Raw genomic sequence first — 17,554 nt, forward strand, 5'->3', positions numbered from 1 at the left:
GAGAGAGAGAGAGAGAGAGAGAGAGAGACAGCATGAGTAGGGGAGGGGCAGAGAGAGAGGGAGACAGGAGACACAGAATCTGAAGCAGGCTCCAGGATCCAGGCTGTCAGCACAGAGCCCGACACGGAGCTTGAACCCAGGAACCACAAGATCATGACCTGAGCCAAAGTCGGACACTTAACCGACTGAGCCACCCAGGAGCCCCTGTTTGGAAAGACTTTTTTAAACTAAGATAACATCATTGACAGTAATTTTATTGTACCGATAATGAAGGAAAGTCTTCAAAAACTTGAGCTGAGTCTTGAAGAGGGACTAAGTCCTCCCAAACAGACAAAAAAGGGAACTGACAAGAAAAGCAAAAGTGGTTTGAGAAAGCATGCTGTTTTGGGGCAGCCAGGTATATTTCGGAATTGCCAGGGTATGGAATATGGTGAGAGATGACAAGCAGAGAAAGCAGTATAACAAGAGGCAAGGCATGGAGGACCTTACATGCCCTTAGTAGGGAGAGCAGAATCGGGTGCCTGGGTGGCTCAGTTAAGCGTCCGACTTCGGCTCAGGTCGTGATCTCACGATTTGTGAGTTCGAGCCCCGCATTGGGCTCTGTGCTGACAGCTCAGAGCCTGGAGCCTGTTTTGGATTCTGTGTCTCCCTCTCTCTTTCTGCCCCTCCCCCACATGTACGCCCACACTCACACTCTCGTGCTCTCTCTCTCTGTCTCTCAAAAATAAATAAACTAAATTTTTTAAAAATTAAAAAAAATAAGGAGTGTAGAATCTATCCAGAGGACCTTGGAAAGCCATCCATTAAATGGCTTTTGCAGGAAATTAGCTTAATTAGATTAGAAGTTTATAGAGATCACAGTGACAGTATGGAAGATGTTTTGGTGGGGCAGGCCCGCTGGCAGGGAAATGAATTACAGGGTTATTTCATCGGTCTAGATTAGAAATGCTAAGAGTCTGGACTAAAGCGGTGCATAGAGAGGAAAAACAATCAAGAGTTAAAAATCAGCAGGACTTAGCAGATGTAAGTGATAAGAGTGCATCAGGAGTCTAGGGTGACTCCCAGCTGGCTGGGTGAATGGTGGTGCCATTCGCCAAGAGAGGGAACAGAAGAGGATGATGAGGTATCACTTGTTAAGTTTGAGCTGCCTTTGGGATATGGAGATGAAAATATCCAGTAAGCAATTAGATGGCCAGATGTTGAGCTTTGAAGAGAAGTTAGGAATTGACAGCTACAGCATACACAAGGATAAGATTGAGTGAACTCCTTGAAGGAAAAAACAAGGCCAAAAAGCAAACAGCTTCGTGGCAAACCTTTCTGGCAGAGAATAGTTTACAGTCTTGGGCAGATTTCATATGAAGGCTGGTTATGTTTCCAGATTTTACTGTACATCATCGAGACATTATTTGTGTAAATCGTAGTGGCTCTGTTTTTAGATTCAAGTGGGAGTCCGTTCTGCAGGCTTTGTTATGATTTTAGGGCCTCACCCCACAAATAAATACTGCCCAAGGTGCCTATAGGAGGACTTGTGGGAAGGCTCTCAGCAGCGTATGGGGGAACAAAATGCCTCCTGTACATTTAGTGGATTTGGTCCCCATCTGTCTCCCCACCGCTCCCTGGCAGTTTTTCAGTGGAAAACTGAAAATTACCTGCTTTCGGAAGATGGGACTCTTGCTGTAGAAAAGAATGCCTAATTACTGTAGCACATTGCCTGACTAGTTCACTGGTGGTGCTGGTTCAGGGCTGCTGTGTGTGGTTGACAATTTGTGCAGTGCACATTTTGCACAATTGTACTTGTCAGTCTTGGTCATGATGGGGTGGTAAAGAATAGGAAAGTCTCTGCTTTCATTTAGCCACATTTTATTTGTCTCTGTAACTTTCAGAAGAGTTGACTGGCCTGGCAGGATTGATTTCCAAGCAAAGCACTTTAAAATTAATATATTGTCAAAATGCTATCTTAAAATAGAAATTGATATTTGTTTCAAAAAGGTTTATTAGTCTCAGAGATTCTGAATTCACTTCTGTGAAACTTGGTAATGTGATCACAGAAATCCACAGCTACTGAAGAAGGGCTGTGATTCCATGAACTTGAGGGTTAGGTCACTTTGTTTCACTTAGTGAGTAATCTGGAGAGCGAACCTCCGACATGTCACTAGTCCCTTCTTTTTCGTTGGCAATAATTGGCCTGTTATGTTTCCTTAAATTCTTGACTGCTTAGTCATCAGTTATGTGTATTACATATTAAAAGATTGCTATGACCAACTTCAAAAAAAAAAAAAAAAAGTTACCCCTTACCCCTTGTCTCTTGGTTCTTACCTAAATGTTATGCCTCAGAAATACCTAGGGAGCTTTTTGAAGGGGAAATAAAAAAACCTCCTACGTTCCCAAGCCCACACCTAACTGAACTCTGAGTCAGTAAGTCAGGGAATAGGATTCCAGAGATTTTGACTCACAGTGTGGCTTGAAAATGCTATTTCTCTTAACAGTGCTTGTGTTTTAAGAGATATTTCACCTCACCTCTGTTTTTATTGTCTCCACCTTTAGGTCACAGTAAAGCTGTTAGGGACATCTGCTTTAATACTGCAGGAACACAGTTCCTCAGTGCAGCTTATGACAGGTATCTTAAGCTCTGGGACACTGAGACAGGTAAGAGCTCACTGATACTAATCCATATTTATCTTAGAAATTAGCATTGATAAATGAAATAGTGTGAGTGGTCTTCTGTGGCAGATGATGCCATCTGTAACTGCTGATTCTCATACCACCATCAGCTAATATCATAAAATGTAGAGTTGAAACTCAGCTACGTAAGTAGCTTTTTTACTATGAAACTTTGTTTCCATCAAATACAATTTGTAAAGCAAACGTGCTGACAGACAAGCAAATCTGAAGTCTTCCATAGACTATTTAATTGATCTTTTTGTTCTCTTTCATCACGTAGCACACGGCATTGCACATAATGGAAGCACAATAAATGTCTGATGAACAACATTAAATTTGATTGCCCACATTAAGATAAGTCAGTTTACAGGCCCATAGGCGAGTTGGTTTTATATATTCACAAACATTAATTGCATCAGTACGTTGTGGCCAGTATGGTTTTGTATAACCATCTTTTGTCTTACTGAGTTTTAAGGGGAAAGGTAATAGCTCATATTTATTGAACACTGTTTACCAGGCATTGTGCTGTGCACTTACACCCAGTATTGCATTCAATTCTTAAAATATCCCTATAATTATTCTTATCATTCCTATAGACGAAGAAACTGAAGCTTAAAGAGGTAACTTTTCCAGAGTCACACAGCTAGTAAATGGCCGAACTGGTTTCAGCCAAGGTCTAATGCCAAAGCCCATACTCTTAACCCACAGTGGCTCTCAACTCCGGCTACACATCATAATCATTTTATCTATTCTGCAATTGATGATTCACTTTTGAAAAATTTATTTTTAATCATTAAGAATCTGTGAAAAGGAACAGTGTAGTTTATAGTAAAGAACAAGCAGGCTGCCCTTCCCCAAAATTTATTAAGCAGATGATCTCTAGATTTTAATCCCAGGGTTTGTTTTACCTACCTTAACTTGAGTCTTTGGTTTTAGGACAGTGCATATCAAGGTTTACAAACCGAAAAGTGCCCTATTGTGTCAAATTTAATCCTGATGAAGATAAGCAAAATCTCTTTGTAGCTGGCATGTCTGATAAGAAGATTGTGCAGGTAAGTCTTTTCACAGTATTTTAGTAAGATTTCTACAGCTTATGTTGTATTAGGGGATGGAATAAAGAATATTAACTTGTTTAACGCTTGCTGCTCTTAGGGACTGCTAATGGGCTATTTTTTAGTAGAAAACAGTCGGTCGTAAAAAACATTATGTTAGAGATTTTTTTTCTTCTTCACTTTCCATGGGTCTGATATCTCTTTATTTTCATAAATCTGCTCCACTTCTGTGTTTACCTCTTGTCTTGTTTGATGTACAGTGGGACATTCGAAGTGGAGAAATTGTGCAGGAGTATGACCGGCATTTGGGAGCCGTCAACACCATTGTTTTTGTTGATGAGAACAGGAGATTTGTGAGCACATCTGACGATAAGAGCCTCCGAGTTTGGGAATGGTGAGTTTCTGTTGGTAGAAAATCTGATTCATATATAAATAGCAAGCAGTTTAAAAATCTGTAGCCAAAGAAAGACCAGCCTTCGTACATACTATGCAACCATTTGAAGATTTTCACAACTGTGATCTCTGGCTTGCCAACCAAACTGTTGTAAATATTTAAGTATCCAGAATATGGACATAAAAATTTAGACCTGCTACCTTTGATAGTCTTGGGACAGTCTAACCAAAGGCTATATGTTTGGAGTCATTTTTCTTGTATTGCCGACAAGTTTATATTGTTTTGACTTACATTCGTTAGGTGCTTTGCAAAATGACCGATGACACATAGGGCCCACAAATGTATACACTGTATTGTTCACGGCTGGGATTGAGCATTAGATCCTGGCCTCAGAGCCAACCCAAAGAAAATATTTTAAAATATGTTGATTTTTTAAATGTCTGTATTATGACTATTCAGTACAGAAAATTGCCCCGTGTCATCACCCATCGTGTCCTGCTATTCATAGCCCATACTGGGAGAAAACAGATGTTTTATTTGGAGAATATATTGGTTAATTTTGCTTTCCCAGAGAAGGGAAAAAAAAAAAACAACCAAAAAACCAAAACACTTTTCTAAAGTCAAGTTTAGAAACGCTAGTTTCACTCAGTATCATAGGTCATGTTTTATAATTTCCTTACAAAGAAATGCGTAATAATCTTTTTGTTAAAATGAATGTTTGGATGGAGCCCAGGTTGTTTTTATAGTCAGTTAGGAAGCACAGCTTAACCGTGGTTATGGCCTTACAGGGACTAGAAAATGTGACTTCTCACCACAGAAGTTGTTCTGCTTTAAGAAGTGGGAAGCCCTGAACTCAGCCAGTAGTTTCCTCCTGAAACTGAAAACGGAGTCCCTTTGGGGAGCTGAGCAGGTCCCTAGCCACTGTCAGGGAAATTTGAGTAATTGAAGGTTTCATGTAATTTAACTGCAATTCCTCCCACACTCACCACCAGTACACCCCTTCAAATCACCCCCATTTCATGGGGAGCTGACTTTATACTTTATGTATAGTTTTTATGTCATCCTTAAAGTACATGCTTTGAGACCCTCTTATAACTAAGATCTTTCTGTGGAAGTGATGTTACACGCACAGAATCTGACAGTTCGATTATACTTAAACTTTCAGATGTTTCTATCTTCAGATAGTATTTCAGCTTTGTTTTAAAACGTGGATGGTATAAAAGAAATGGGTAAATATTTAAATGATGCACCAGTTACAGGGCTCTAAGAACACTTGTGTGTGTTTTCTAAATGACAGCATTGGTCAGCACATATTTTGATTACATTAAGGGGTGAGCTCAGCATGTTTCTTGTTTTCCCTTCTCAGAGCTGAAGAAATGCTCCTAAGAGTCCTACTACTGTTTCATTATAAATGATGACATCCTTAGACTTACTTCAGTTTAATCCCCATTTGCTAGTGGAGCCTTCCTCACCAATCCTCACACGAGCATAAGTGCCTCCCATCTGTGACCCCACATAATGCTTTGCTTCCCGCCGCTTTTCAGTTCTTGCGTATTTGTTCCTCTTCCCTGACAAGTTCCCGACCGAGAGAGACCTGTGTCAGCCGTGCTCACGGTGTGTCCCCAGTGCCAGCACAGTGCCTGGCATGCCGTATGCACTGAGTATCTAAGGGAGTCGTTACTGTCATAGTGATTAATGACGCTGCATCTATTGAGCCCTTTCTGTGTGCCAAGCATCCCAAGCATTTTGTGTGAGCTCTTTCATTTCATGTGCAAAGTAGTTTTCTGGAATAGATATATTTGCTATCCCTGTTTTTATAGATGAGGAAACTAGTATAGGTTAAGTAATTTACCCCAGGTTCCATGACACACGAAAGGCCAGAATTCAAACCTGTATTAAACTTATTCCAAAGCTTAAGGGTTTTTTTCTCCAGCTCTATTAAGATAGAATTGACAAATAAAATTGTAATATATTTAAAGTTTATAACATAACAATTTGATATATGTATACCTTGTGAAAGGATTCCTACCAAGTTATCCCATCTACCACTTTACAGTATTTTAATATTTACCTTTTTTGTTTGGTAAGAACACTTAGGTTCTATCTACTCTCTTAACAAATTTCAGTTATACAATACAGTAACTATAATCACCATGTACTACATTAGATCTTCAGACCCTATTCATCTTACAACTAAAAGTCTGTACCCTTTTACCAGCCTCATGCAGTTCCCTATCCTGATCCAACCCTCTGGCAGCCACCGATCTACTCTATTTCTGTAAGAGTTTGACTCTTGTTTCTTTTTTTTTTTTTTTTTCTTTTTTAAGATTACACATATAAATGATAATATGTAGTATTTGTCTTTGTCTGGCCTATTTCACTTAGCGTAATGCTGTCCAGGTTCATCCATGTTGTTGCAAGTGGCATCGTTCCCCTTTTTAAAGGCTGAATAATACTCCATTATATATGTAAATACCACATTTTTTTTTATCCATTCTTTCACACCTCGGTTGCTTTCCTACCTTGGCTATTGTGAATAATGCTGCATTGAATAGGAAAGTACAAATACCTCTTCAGGATAGTGATTTCATTTCCTTTGGATATATACCCAGAGGTAGTATTGATGAATCATGTTGTAATGCTATTTTAAATTTCTTGAGGAATCTCCATGCTATTTTCCATAGTAGCTATACGCACCCGTTTACATTTCCACCAACAGTGCACAACGGTTCCCTTTTCTCCACATCCCACCAGCATTTGTTGTCTGTCTTTTTGATAATAGCCATCCCAACATGTAAGTTGATATCTCATTATGGTTTTGATTTGCATTTCCCTGATGATGAGTGATGTTGAGCACTTTCCTGTACCTGTTGGCCATTTGTATGTCTGTTCAGGTCCTTTGCCCAAGTTTTAACTGGGTTACTTGGATTTTTGATAATAATTGTGTGAGTTCCTTATATATTTTGGATATTGCCCCTTATCAGATATGTGGTTTGCAAATATTTTTTGCCATTCCTTAGGTTGCCTTTGCATTTTGTTGATGGTTTCCCTTTGCCGTACAGAAGCTTTTTACTTTGAGGTAGTCCCACTTGTTTATTTTTGTTTTTGTTGCCTTGCTTAAAGTTAGTCTAATCCAGAAAATATTTGCAAAGACCAGTATCCAGGAGCTTCTCTCCTGTGTTTTCTTCCAGGAGTTTCAGGTTTTATGTTCAGATCGTCAATACATTTTGACTTGAATTTGTGTGTGGTGTAAGATAGGGGGTCCTGTTTCATTTTTTGCATGTGAATATCAAGTTTTCCCAACACCATTTATTGAAGAGACTGTACCTTCTCCATTGTATATTCTGTGCTCCTTTGTCAAAAATAAGTTGATTATATATGCATGGATTTATTTCTGGGCTTTCTGTTCTGCTCTATTTGATCTGTGTTTTTATACAATACCATACTGGGTTTTTTTTGTTTTTTTTTTTATACTAATGGATTATTACTTCTTTTTATTGCTTTTAGTTTCATTGTTCTACTTGTTGTTCCTCTAATTTTTGAGTTGCACATTTAGATTGTTGATTTTCAGTCTTTTTTTCTTTAGGTTTTTTTTTTTTAATTTACTTAAGTAATCTTTTTTTTTTTTTTATGAAATTTATTGTCAAATTGGTTTCCATACAACACCCGGTACTCATTCCAACAGGTGCCCTCCTCAATGCCCATCACCCACTTTCCCCTCCCTCCCACCTCCCATCAACCCTCAGTTTATTCTCAGTTTTTAAGGTTCTCTTATGGTTTACGTCCCTCCCTCTCTGACTTTTTTTCCCCCTTCCCCTCCCCATGGTCTTCTGTTAAGTTTCTCAGGATCCACATAAGAGTGAAAACATAATGGTATCTGTCTGTCTCTGTATGACTTATTTCACTTACCATAACACTCTCCAGTTCCATCCACGTTGCTACAAAAGGCCATATTTCAGTCTTTCTCATTGCCAAGTAGTATTCCATTGTTTATATAAACCACACCTTCTTTATCCATTCATCAATCAGGCTCTTTCCATAATTTGGCTATTGTTGAAAGTGCTGCTATAAACATTGGGGTACAAGTGCCCCTATGCATCAGCACTCCTGTATCCCCTGGGTAAATTCCTAGGAGTGCTATGGCTGGGTCATAGGGTACATCTATTTTTAATTTTTTGAGGAACCTCCAAACTGTTTTCCAGAGCGACTGCACCAGTTTGCCTTCCCACCAACAGTGCAAGAGGGTTCCCGTTTCTCCACATCCTCACCAGCATCTATAGTCTCCTGATTTGTTCATTTCAGCCACTCTGACTGGCGTGAGGTGGTATCTCAGTGTGGTTTTGATTTGTATTTCCCTGATGAGGAGTGACGTTGAGCATCTTTTCATGTGCCTGTTGGCCATCAGGATGTCTTCTTTAGAGAAATGTCTGTTCGTGTCTTCTGCCTATTTTTTCACTGGATTATTTGTTTTTTGGGTGTGGAGTTTGGTGAGTTCTTTATAGATTTTGAATATTAGCCCTTTGTCCCATATGTCATTTGCAAATATCTTTTCCCATTCCATTGGTTGCCTTTTAGTTTTGTTGATTGTTTCCTTTGCAGTGCAGAAGGTTTTTATCTTGATGAGGTCCCAATAGCTCATTTTTGCTTTTAATTCCCTTCCCTTTGGAGATGTGTCAGGTAAGATATTGCTGCAGCTGAGGTCAGAGAGGTTTTTTCCTGCTTTCTCCTCTAGGGTTTTGATGGTTTCCTGTCTCACATTCAGGTCCTTCATCCATTTTGAGTTTATTTTTGTGAATGGTGTAAGAAAGTGGTCTAGTTTCATTCTTCTGTATGTTGCCGTCCAATTCTCCCAGCACCATTTGTTAAAGAGACTGTCTTTCTCCATTGGATATTCTTTCCTGCTTTGCCAAAGATTAGTTGGCCATAGTTTTGTGGGTCCAATTCTGGGGTTTCTATTCCATTGGTCTGTGTGTCTGTTTTTGTGCCAATACCATGCTCTCTTGATCATTACAGCTTTGTAGTAGAGGCTAAAATCTGGGATTGTGATGCCTCCCACTTGGGTCTTCTTCAATATTACTTTGGCTATTCAAGGTCTTTTGTGGTTCCATACAAATTTTAGGATTGCTTGGGGCGCCTGGATGGCTCAGTCGGTTAAGCGTCCGACTCCGGCTCAGGTCATGGTCTCACGGTCCGTGAGTTCAAGTCCCGTGTTGGGCTCTGTGCTGACCGCTCAGAGCCTGGAGCCTGTTTCGGATTCTGTGTCTCCCTCTCTCTCTGACCCTCCCCCATTCATGCTCAGTCTCTCTCTGTCTCAAAAATAAATAAACGTTAAAAAAAAAATTCAAATTTTAGGATTGCTTGTTCTAGCTTTAAGAAGAATGCTGGTGCAATTTTGATTGGGATTGCATTGAATGTGTAGATTGCTTTGGGTAGTATTGACATTTTAACAATATTTATTCTTCCAATCCATGAGCACGGAATGTTTTTCCCATTTCTTTATATCTTCTTCAATTTCCTTTATAAGCTTTCTATAGTTTTTAGCATACAGATCTTCTATATCTTTGGTTAGGTTTATTTGTAGGTATTTTATGATTCTTGGTGCAGTTGTGAATGGGATCAGTTTCTTTGTCTTTGTGTTGCTTCATTATTAGTAAGAATGCAACTGATTTCTGTACATTAATTTTGTATCCTGCGACTTTGCTGAATTCATGTATCAGTTCTAGCAGACTTTTGGTGGAGTCTGTCGGGTTTTCCGTGTATAATATGTCATCTGCAAAAAGTGAAAGCTTGACTTCATCTTTGCCAATTTTGATGCCTTTGATTTCCTTTTGTTGTCTGATTGCTGATGCTAGAACTTCTAGCACTATGTTAAACAACAGCGGTGAGAGTGGGCATCCCTGTCGTGTTCCTGATCTCAGGGAAAAAGCTCTCAGTTTTTCCCCATTGAGGATGATGTTAGCTGTGGGCTTTTCATAAATGGCTTTTATGATCTTTAAGTATGTTCCTTCTATCCCGACTTTCTCGAGGGTTTTTATTAAGAAAGGATGCTGAATTTTGTCAAATGCTTTTTCTGCATCGATTGACAGGATCATATGGTTCTTATCTTTTCTTTTATTAATGTGATGTATCACCTTGATTGATTTGCGAATGTTGAACCAGCCCTGCAGCCCAGGAATGAATCCCACTTGATCATGGTGAATAATTCTTTTTATATGCTGTTGAATTCGATTTGCTAGTATCTTATTGAGAATTTTTGCATCTGTACTCATCAGGGATATTGGCCTGTAGTTCTCTTTTTTTGCTGGGTTTCTGTCTAGTTTGGGAATCAAAGTAATGCGGGCTTCATCGAATGAGTCTGGAAGTTTTCCTTCCCTTTCTATTTTTTGGAACAGGTTGAGAAGGATAGGTATTATCTCTGCTTTAAATGTCTAATACCATACTGTTTTGATTACTGTAGCTTTGTAATATGGTTAAAATCAGGAAGCCTGATGCCTCCAGCTTTATTCTTTCTCAGGATTGCTTCGGAGTCTTTTGTGGTTCCATACAAATTTAAGGATTGTTGTTCTAATTCTGTCAAAAATGCCATGGGAATTTTGATAGATATTGAATCAGATCTGTAGATTGCTTTGGGTATTATGGACATTTTAACAATGTTAATTCTTCAGACCCATGAACATGGAGTATCTTTCCACTTATTTATGTCATCTTCAGTTTCTTTCATCAGTGTTTTATAGTTGTCAGTATGCAGGTCTTTTAACTTCTTGGTTAAGTTTATTCCTACGTATTTTCTTGTTTTTTGATGCTACTATAAATGGGATTGTTTTCTTAATTTATTTTTCCAGTAGTTCATTGTTATTGCCTAGAAATGCGACTGATTTTTGAATGTTGAATTTGTATCTTCCAACTTCACTGAATCATTTATTAGTTCTAACGGTCTTTTTTTGTGTGTGAAGTCATTAGGGTTTTCTATATATAATATCATGCCATTTGCAAACAGAGACAGTTTTACTTCTTTTTGATTTGGATGCCTTTTTCTTCTTGTCTGATTGCTCTGACCAGGATTTCCAATACTATTATGTTGAATAGAAGTGGTTAGAGGGGACACCCTTCCTGATCTTAGAGGAAAAGCTTTCAGCCTTTCAGAGTTAAGTATGATGTTAGCTGTGGGTTTGTCACACATGGGTATGTTCTATATATGCCCAGTTTATTGAGACTTTTTATTATGAAAGGATGTTAAATTTTGTCAAATATTTTTTGCATTTATTGAGATTATCGTATAATTTTTATCCTTCATTTTTGTATCTCATTTATTGATATGTGTATGTTGAACCATCCTTGCATCCCAGGAATAAATCCCACTTGATCATGGTATATGATTCCATTAATGTACTGTTGAATTCAGTCTGCTAAAACTTTATTGAGTATTTTTGCATCTATATTCATCAGGGATGTTGGCCTCTAATTTTCTTGTAGTATCCTTGTCTGGCTTTGGTATCAGGGTAATATTGGCCTTATAAAATGAATTTGGAAGAATTCTCTATTTTTTGGAAGAGTTTGAAAAGGATTAATATTAATTCTTCTTTAAATGTTTGGTGTAACTTACCAGTGAAGCCTTCTGGTCCTGGACTTTTTTTGTTGTTGGGAGGTTATCGATTACTGCTTCAACCTCCTTAGTCGTGTTCAGATTTTCTACTTCTTCATGATTCAGTTTTGGTAAATTGCATGTTCCTAGGAATTTATCCATTTCTTCTAGGTTTTCTAATTTGTTGGTATATAATTGTTTATAGTAGTTTCTCGTGATCCTTAGTGTTTCTATATTATCAGTTGTAATGTCTCTTTTGAGTTTTTCTCTTAGTTTAGCTAAATGTTAATTTTGTTTCTTTTTCAAAAAAAAACTGCTTAGTTTCATTGATCTTTTCTGTTATCTCTTTAGTCTCTACTTAGTCTCTTTCCTATCTGTATCTATTTAGTCTCTTTTCTCTCTGATCTTTGTTATTTTCTTCCTCTTCTAACTTGGACTTAGGTTGTTCTTCTTTTCCTAGTTCCTTCAAGTGTAAAGTTAAGTTGTTTGAGATTCTTCTTGCTTAATGTAGGTGTTTATCAATATAAACTTCCCTCTGGTTTTTGCTGTATCCCATAAGTTTTGGTCTGTTGTTTTTCTGTTTTCATTTGTCTCAGGATAGTTTTGATTTCCCTTTTGATTATGTCTTTGACTCATGTTTTGTTTAGTAGTGTGTTGTTAATCTCCACATACTTGTACATTTTCCAGTTTTATTGTAATTGATTTCCAGTTTCATACCATAGTGGTCAGAAAAGATGCATGATATGATTTCCGTCTTCTTAAAGATATTAAGACTCTTTGTAGCCTAATATATGATCTTTCCTGGAGAATATTTCATGTGTACATGAGAAGAATGTGTATTCTGCTGCTGTTGGGTGGAATGTTCTGTATATGTCAGTTAGGTCTATCAGGTCCAATATGTCATTTAAGTGCAATGTTTCCATATTGACTTTCTGTCTGGATGATCTATCTATTGTTGACAATGTACTGAAGTCCCCTGCTATTACTGTATTGCTATCTATGTCTCCCTTCAGATCTGTTAATGTTTGCTTTCTATATTTAGGTGCTCTGATGTTGGGTGTATAAGTATTTATATTTGTTATATCTTCTTGATGAATTGACTCCTTTATTATTATATAATGACCTTTCTACTACTGGGAATTTTTAGCGTAAAGTCTACTTTGTTTCATACAAGTAGAGCAGCTACCCCTGCTTTCTTTTGATTTCCATTTGTATGGAATATATTTTCCATCCTTTCACTCTCAATCTGTGTGTGTCCTTAAAACTGAAGTGATTCTCTTATACGCAATATTGGGTCTTGTTTGTTTGTTTGTTTTGTTTTTATCCATTCAGCTAACCTATATTTGTCTAAACTTAGTCCATTTACAATTAAAGTAATTATTGATAGGTAAGGACTTACTAGTGCCGTTTTGTTCATTGTTTTCTGGCTGTTTATTCCTTTCTCTCCTTTATTCCTTTCTCTCTTTCTCTCTTCCTTTGTGATTAGATGATTTTATATAGCAGTATGCTTTGATTTCTTTCTCTTTCTCTTTTGTGTGTCTGTTAGAGGCTTGTGCCTTGTGGATACCCTGAGGCCTACCTAAAACATCCAGAACCTGAATTAATTATATGGCTGGACAGTTAGATGAAAGAAGGATCTGGTGGGGACAGAAGATAACTTGCATCCAGTCTGATTAGTTGGAAAGAAACAGAAGTGAGGATCAGTGTTGCTACAAAGACAAGTAGGCATCAAAACCACCTCCGGATCCCCAGCACCATCCTTCACCACATACAGCTGTCTCTGAAAGGCAATTACTGGTGCTACTGGCAGCTTCCTTGGGAGAGAAAGGGAGGCCCTGGCCACCTCAATGTGAGGACTGATCCCACCAATAGGAAAATTATTACTATTATTACTAGGAAAATTGAAATTACTATTACTATCATTCAGACGGGTGGTGTTTGCCAAACTTGCACACCCTAAGCCTGCTAACAGTAGCACAATGATACAAGCAGACTAAAGGAAACTTGGTTTTCTTAAACAATACTAAATTATTACGACTAGCAGACAGTTTTAAAGGAGAATAAGAGATTATAATTAGATATGGAGCAGCCTGTGGTATGCTAATTGCTAAACGAGTGAGATGTCACCGACATGTTTTCTCCCAAAGGTGTTTATTTTGTTAAAATATTTTTGGAAGAAAATTCGATAGAGGTTGATCCTCCTGTTTATCTTTTATCTTTACAATTTCATGGATTTTTGTTAAGGTTTTTTCAGTGATACCATTTCCAGACTGAAGATGATTGTAAGATGTAAGTTACTAGCTTATTACACTGAATTACAGTTTCTAATTAGAAAATAGCGTTGTGTTTATTAAATATAACTATGCCTAGCAGGCATTTTTGCTAGCAGTGACGAAGTCCGCAGAGTATTGAGACTCCTTTCTTAGTCTACCACTCATTGTACCAAGATTCCTTGAAAGAAGGGATCTACCTACATTTTTTTTCTGTTTACTTTTAGTAAAACCTTGATTGATCTGAACCTGGACCATGGTTAATTTAATTTAGAACTGCTCCTGTGTTTTAATCCATGTTACCGATGATTTTTGGTAATAATTTTATATGAGGAGAGACAAATGGTTGAGCCTTTTTCAGACTGAGGTTCTTTTCGATACATTTGAGTCATTTTAAATGTGACTTCTCATCGATATCTTAGAGGTATAAAGCATTGGAAATTTGATAAATGATACTATTTCCCAGGTTACACCTAAAAATGTTTTCTTCTAACCAAGACCCTCCTAGAAGTTTAAGTTTATTTATTTTTGAAAGAGAGAGACAGAGCAAGGGGGGAGGGGCAGAGAGAGAGAATCCCAAGCAGGCTCCACATTGTCAGCACAGAGCCCAATGTGGGGCTCGAACTCAAAAACCGTGAGATCATGACCTGAGCCGAAACCAATGGCTGGACACTTAACTGACTGAGCCCCCCAGGCATTCCCGCTCATAGAAGTTTTGTCTAATCATCTGCTTCTTCTGGATGGGTAGATAGATGGATAGAGAAAATTCTTACTTAAAGCAAATTAGTATTCTGATTGTTATTTTCCAATTAATCAAAGTTTTGAAACTTGCACTATAGTTAGAAATTGATATTGCTCTTTTATATCTGTGTTCTTCTTCAGACTACGTTTTCCACACATTACTCTGTAAGAAACATTCCTGGTCACTCATGAAAAGCAACGAGCCCCAAATCCCTCAGAATTACTAAAGAATTCTTCATGGAGAATTTTAAGTGGAGAATATTAAAAACAAAACGGCATATGGAAATTGTCATGGTTCTAGATCTACGTGTGACTAGTTTGGCATTTTTGTTGTTTTTGTTTTATTCTTCGTGTCACTCACATAAGAATTTTTTAGTGCATTTTCTCCCCTGCACCATATGCATCTAGAATCCTTCACATGTAAACTGAAAATAGAAGATATCCAGGTACCAGGCCCTTAATCGCCCTTTCCCATGCAGAAATCTCATTACTTCCGGATGGGCCCTGCCTGCTTGCAGATCCCCGCGCAGCTTCGCCTACCATCCACTTGCATTGCCGAAGGCTCTTTTACACTCTCACCTGTTTGCAGAGTAGCAGGTTAAGGCTGACTGGCAGGGAAAATACGTCCCTGTAGGCTTGCCTCAGACATCTTGCTTCTGCCTACGGTGGTACATTTTCAGATGAACTCATTGTTAAAGAACTCTAGTCACAGATTTTTTTCTGACATAAAACTCACAGTTTCAGTAGAACTGGAAAACCACGAACACTGTCATAATTCTCACGGAAAGGCATTTGTGAAGTGAAAGATCTGTAATAAGCAACGGGATGCCATTTTGTGATTTTCCTTCCCCCTGGGAAGTTTCATGAAAGGTTCATTAAATATATAATTTCAAGAATATCTCTTTAGTTTCCGAGACAATTCTCCTAAAGATACTTTTTAAAAATTACTTTTTCTGATAAGCTGTTGTTAAATTTTAGGGACATCCCTGTGGATTTCAAGTACATAGCAGAGCCCAGTATGCACTCGATGCCTGCAGTGACTTTGTCTCCAAATGGTGAGTCAGTAGGTAGAATGTGGTTTTAATGTGTTTTATGAGCCTCTAAGACAAAGTGTGACTTCTGTCTTCAGAAGAACTTTGGCCATTCCCTCCTAGGGCAAGTCTGTCACAGGGTCGTACTTGTATAAGGAAACGTTTTCAAAATTGGAAATAATCACTGGTTTTCATAAGTGAGTCACCTCACCCGTTCTCTTGTTTTTTTATACATAAATAAATAAGCAAGCAAGCAAACAAACTGAATTCTAGCTAACACTGAGCATCTTAAGGATTTCTATCCGAGGATCGGGTTTTGTTTTTGTTTTTTTGAGAATTCTCCTTCCGACAGAACCGTGTTCAGTCATTTAGTGATTTACTGTGAGTTCTTTCTCTTTCAAGGGATAGAAAATTTTGATCTGGTTCCCCATAATAAAAATACTTTCGCAATTTACCATAAAAGATTTTCTCAGGCAAAATAAAAAAGATAAATCCGTCTAATACTATTTTCTATTCAATAATGCATTGCCTTTTAAGTATAAGGTAATTTGCACTACAGAGATACTGTGACAGTTTACTGGTATAATTATAGCTCTCCATGAGGGTATTAAAGTAGAGGATCTGATGTTTGGGCAACACTCATCAAATCACTGTTAACTCACATAGCTCCTGTGAATGTAGAGCAAGGAAGAAGAAAGAGGCAAGAAATAGTTTGTGCTTCCATCAAGGAGTCTGCCACAGGCAAATCAGTGATCACTTCTGTCAAATGCCCTATGATTTTTATGAGAAGAGCAACCTAACTGGGTTCTGCTTTGATAATCATATTGTATACTTGTCACATTTGTCACCCTGTGTCTACATTTTATGTATGCATTTTTAAACTATCCATCACAGATATTGTGCCCTGAACAAGGCTATTTACCCTCTCAGACTGAATACTGTTAAGAGCATTTCCTTAGTTAATAATGTCTGCAAGTTCCCTAGGATGCAAAAAGATAGGCTCTCAAGGCTTTGGTGAGTCTTAGGTAGATAAAAGCAACTTGGCCTTTCAATACAGTTTCTATAATTGTTTAGGGATACATCTTTTTTGAATAGTTTTATTTAATAATCCTAGGTTTTCTCACCAAGAGGTAATCTTTCCTTTTTCCGTAATTAACATAGATTAATCTCCTTTCTTCCATGGTTCTGTTGGACTTAGTCCAAGTTAATTTTATTTAATAAAATTTTACTTGAGTTCTGTTAATGCTAAACTCAGAATTTCTGTATATCCTTATATAGGCAAAAAAAAAAAAAAGCTTTTGTATGGAGAGTACTTAATGATATGGGATTATATGCACAAAATCCATTACTTTATACATAAATCCCTCTTGTCAGCAACACATTTGTAATACCTTACAGACAGTATAGTAAATTCATTTTCCTATTGTTGTAAAGTGGTTGGTAACAAGAGAATATTAATGTCTGAACATATTTAAAATAAAGTCTTTTTAGAATTTTTGGTCTTGCTCTAAAATGTCCCATTTCTTGAATTTACAGGGAAATGGCTAGCGTGCCAATCGATGGACAACCAAATCTTAATTTTTGGAGCACAGAATAGATTTAGATTAAATAAGAAAAAAATTTTTAAGGGCCATATGGTAGCAGGTTATGCTTGTCAGGTGGACTTTTCACCAGACATGAGGTAAGTTTAAATCTCCTGTTTTCTCATATTCAAATAATGATGATATGACCTACCGTTGTACAAGTAATAACACTTTAAAAATCACTCCCACGTACGTAATTGTATGAGAACTGTGCAGATTGTCACAATGCCTGCTGGAAAG

At 37.6% G+C, this 17,554-nt stretch overlaps 2 protein-coding genes across 2 annotated transcripts in view; one reads left to right on the forward strand and one right to left on the reverse strand.

Annotated features, from left to right (window-relative positions):
- Positions 1–17,554, forward strand: part of CDC40 (cell division cycle 40) — a 59,397-nt gene that overhangs the window by 39,639 nt on the left and 2,204 nt on the right. The window contains exons 10-14 of the mRNA XM_043592097.1: positions 2,545–2,646; positions 3,598–3,713; positions 3,974–4,107; positions 15,679–15,755; positions 17,268–17,412. Of these exons, the coding sequence (XP_043448032.1) occupies positions 2,545–2,646; positions 3,598–3,713; positions 3,974–4,107; positions 15,679–15,755; positions 17,268–17,412 (574 nt within the window). The remainder of the gene's footprint in view (positions 1–2,544; positions 2,647–3,597; positions 3,714–3,973; positions 4,108–15,678; positions 15,756–17,267; positions 17,413–17,554) is intronic.
- Positions 1–17,554, reverse strand: part of METTL24 (methyltransferase like 24) — a 170,126-nt gene that overhangs the window by 37,850 nt on the left and 114,722 nt on the right. The gene's annotated exons all lie outside the window — the stretch shown is intronic.

This window comes from Prionailurus bengalensis, chromosome B2 (genome assembly GCF_016509475.1).
Source record: "Prionailurus bengalensis isolate Pbe53 chromosome B2, Fcat_Pben_1.1_paternal_pri, whole genome shotgun sequence".
NCBI lineage: Eukaryota > Metazoa > Chordata > Mammalia > Carnivora > Felidae > Prionailurus > Prionailurus bengalensis.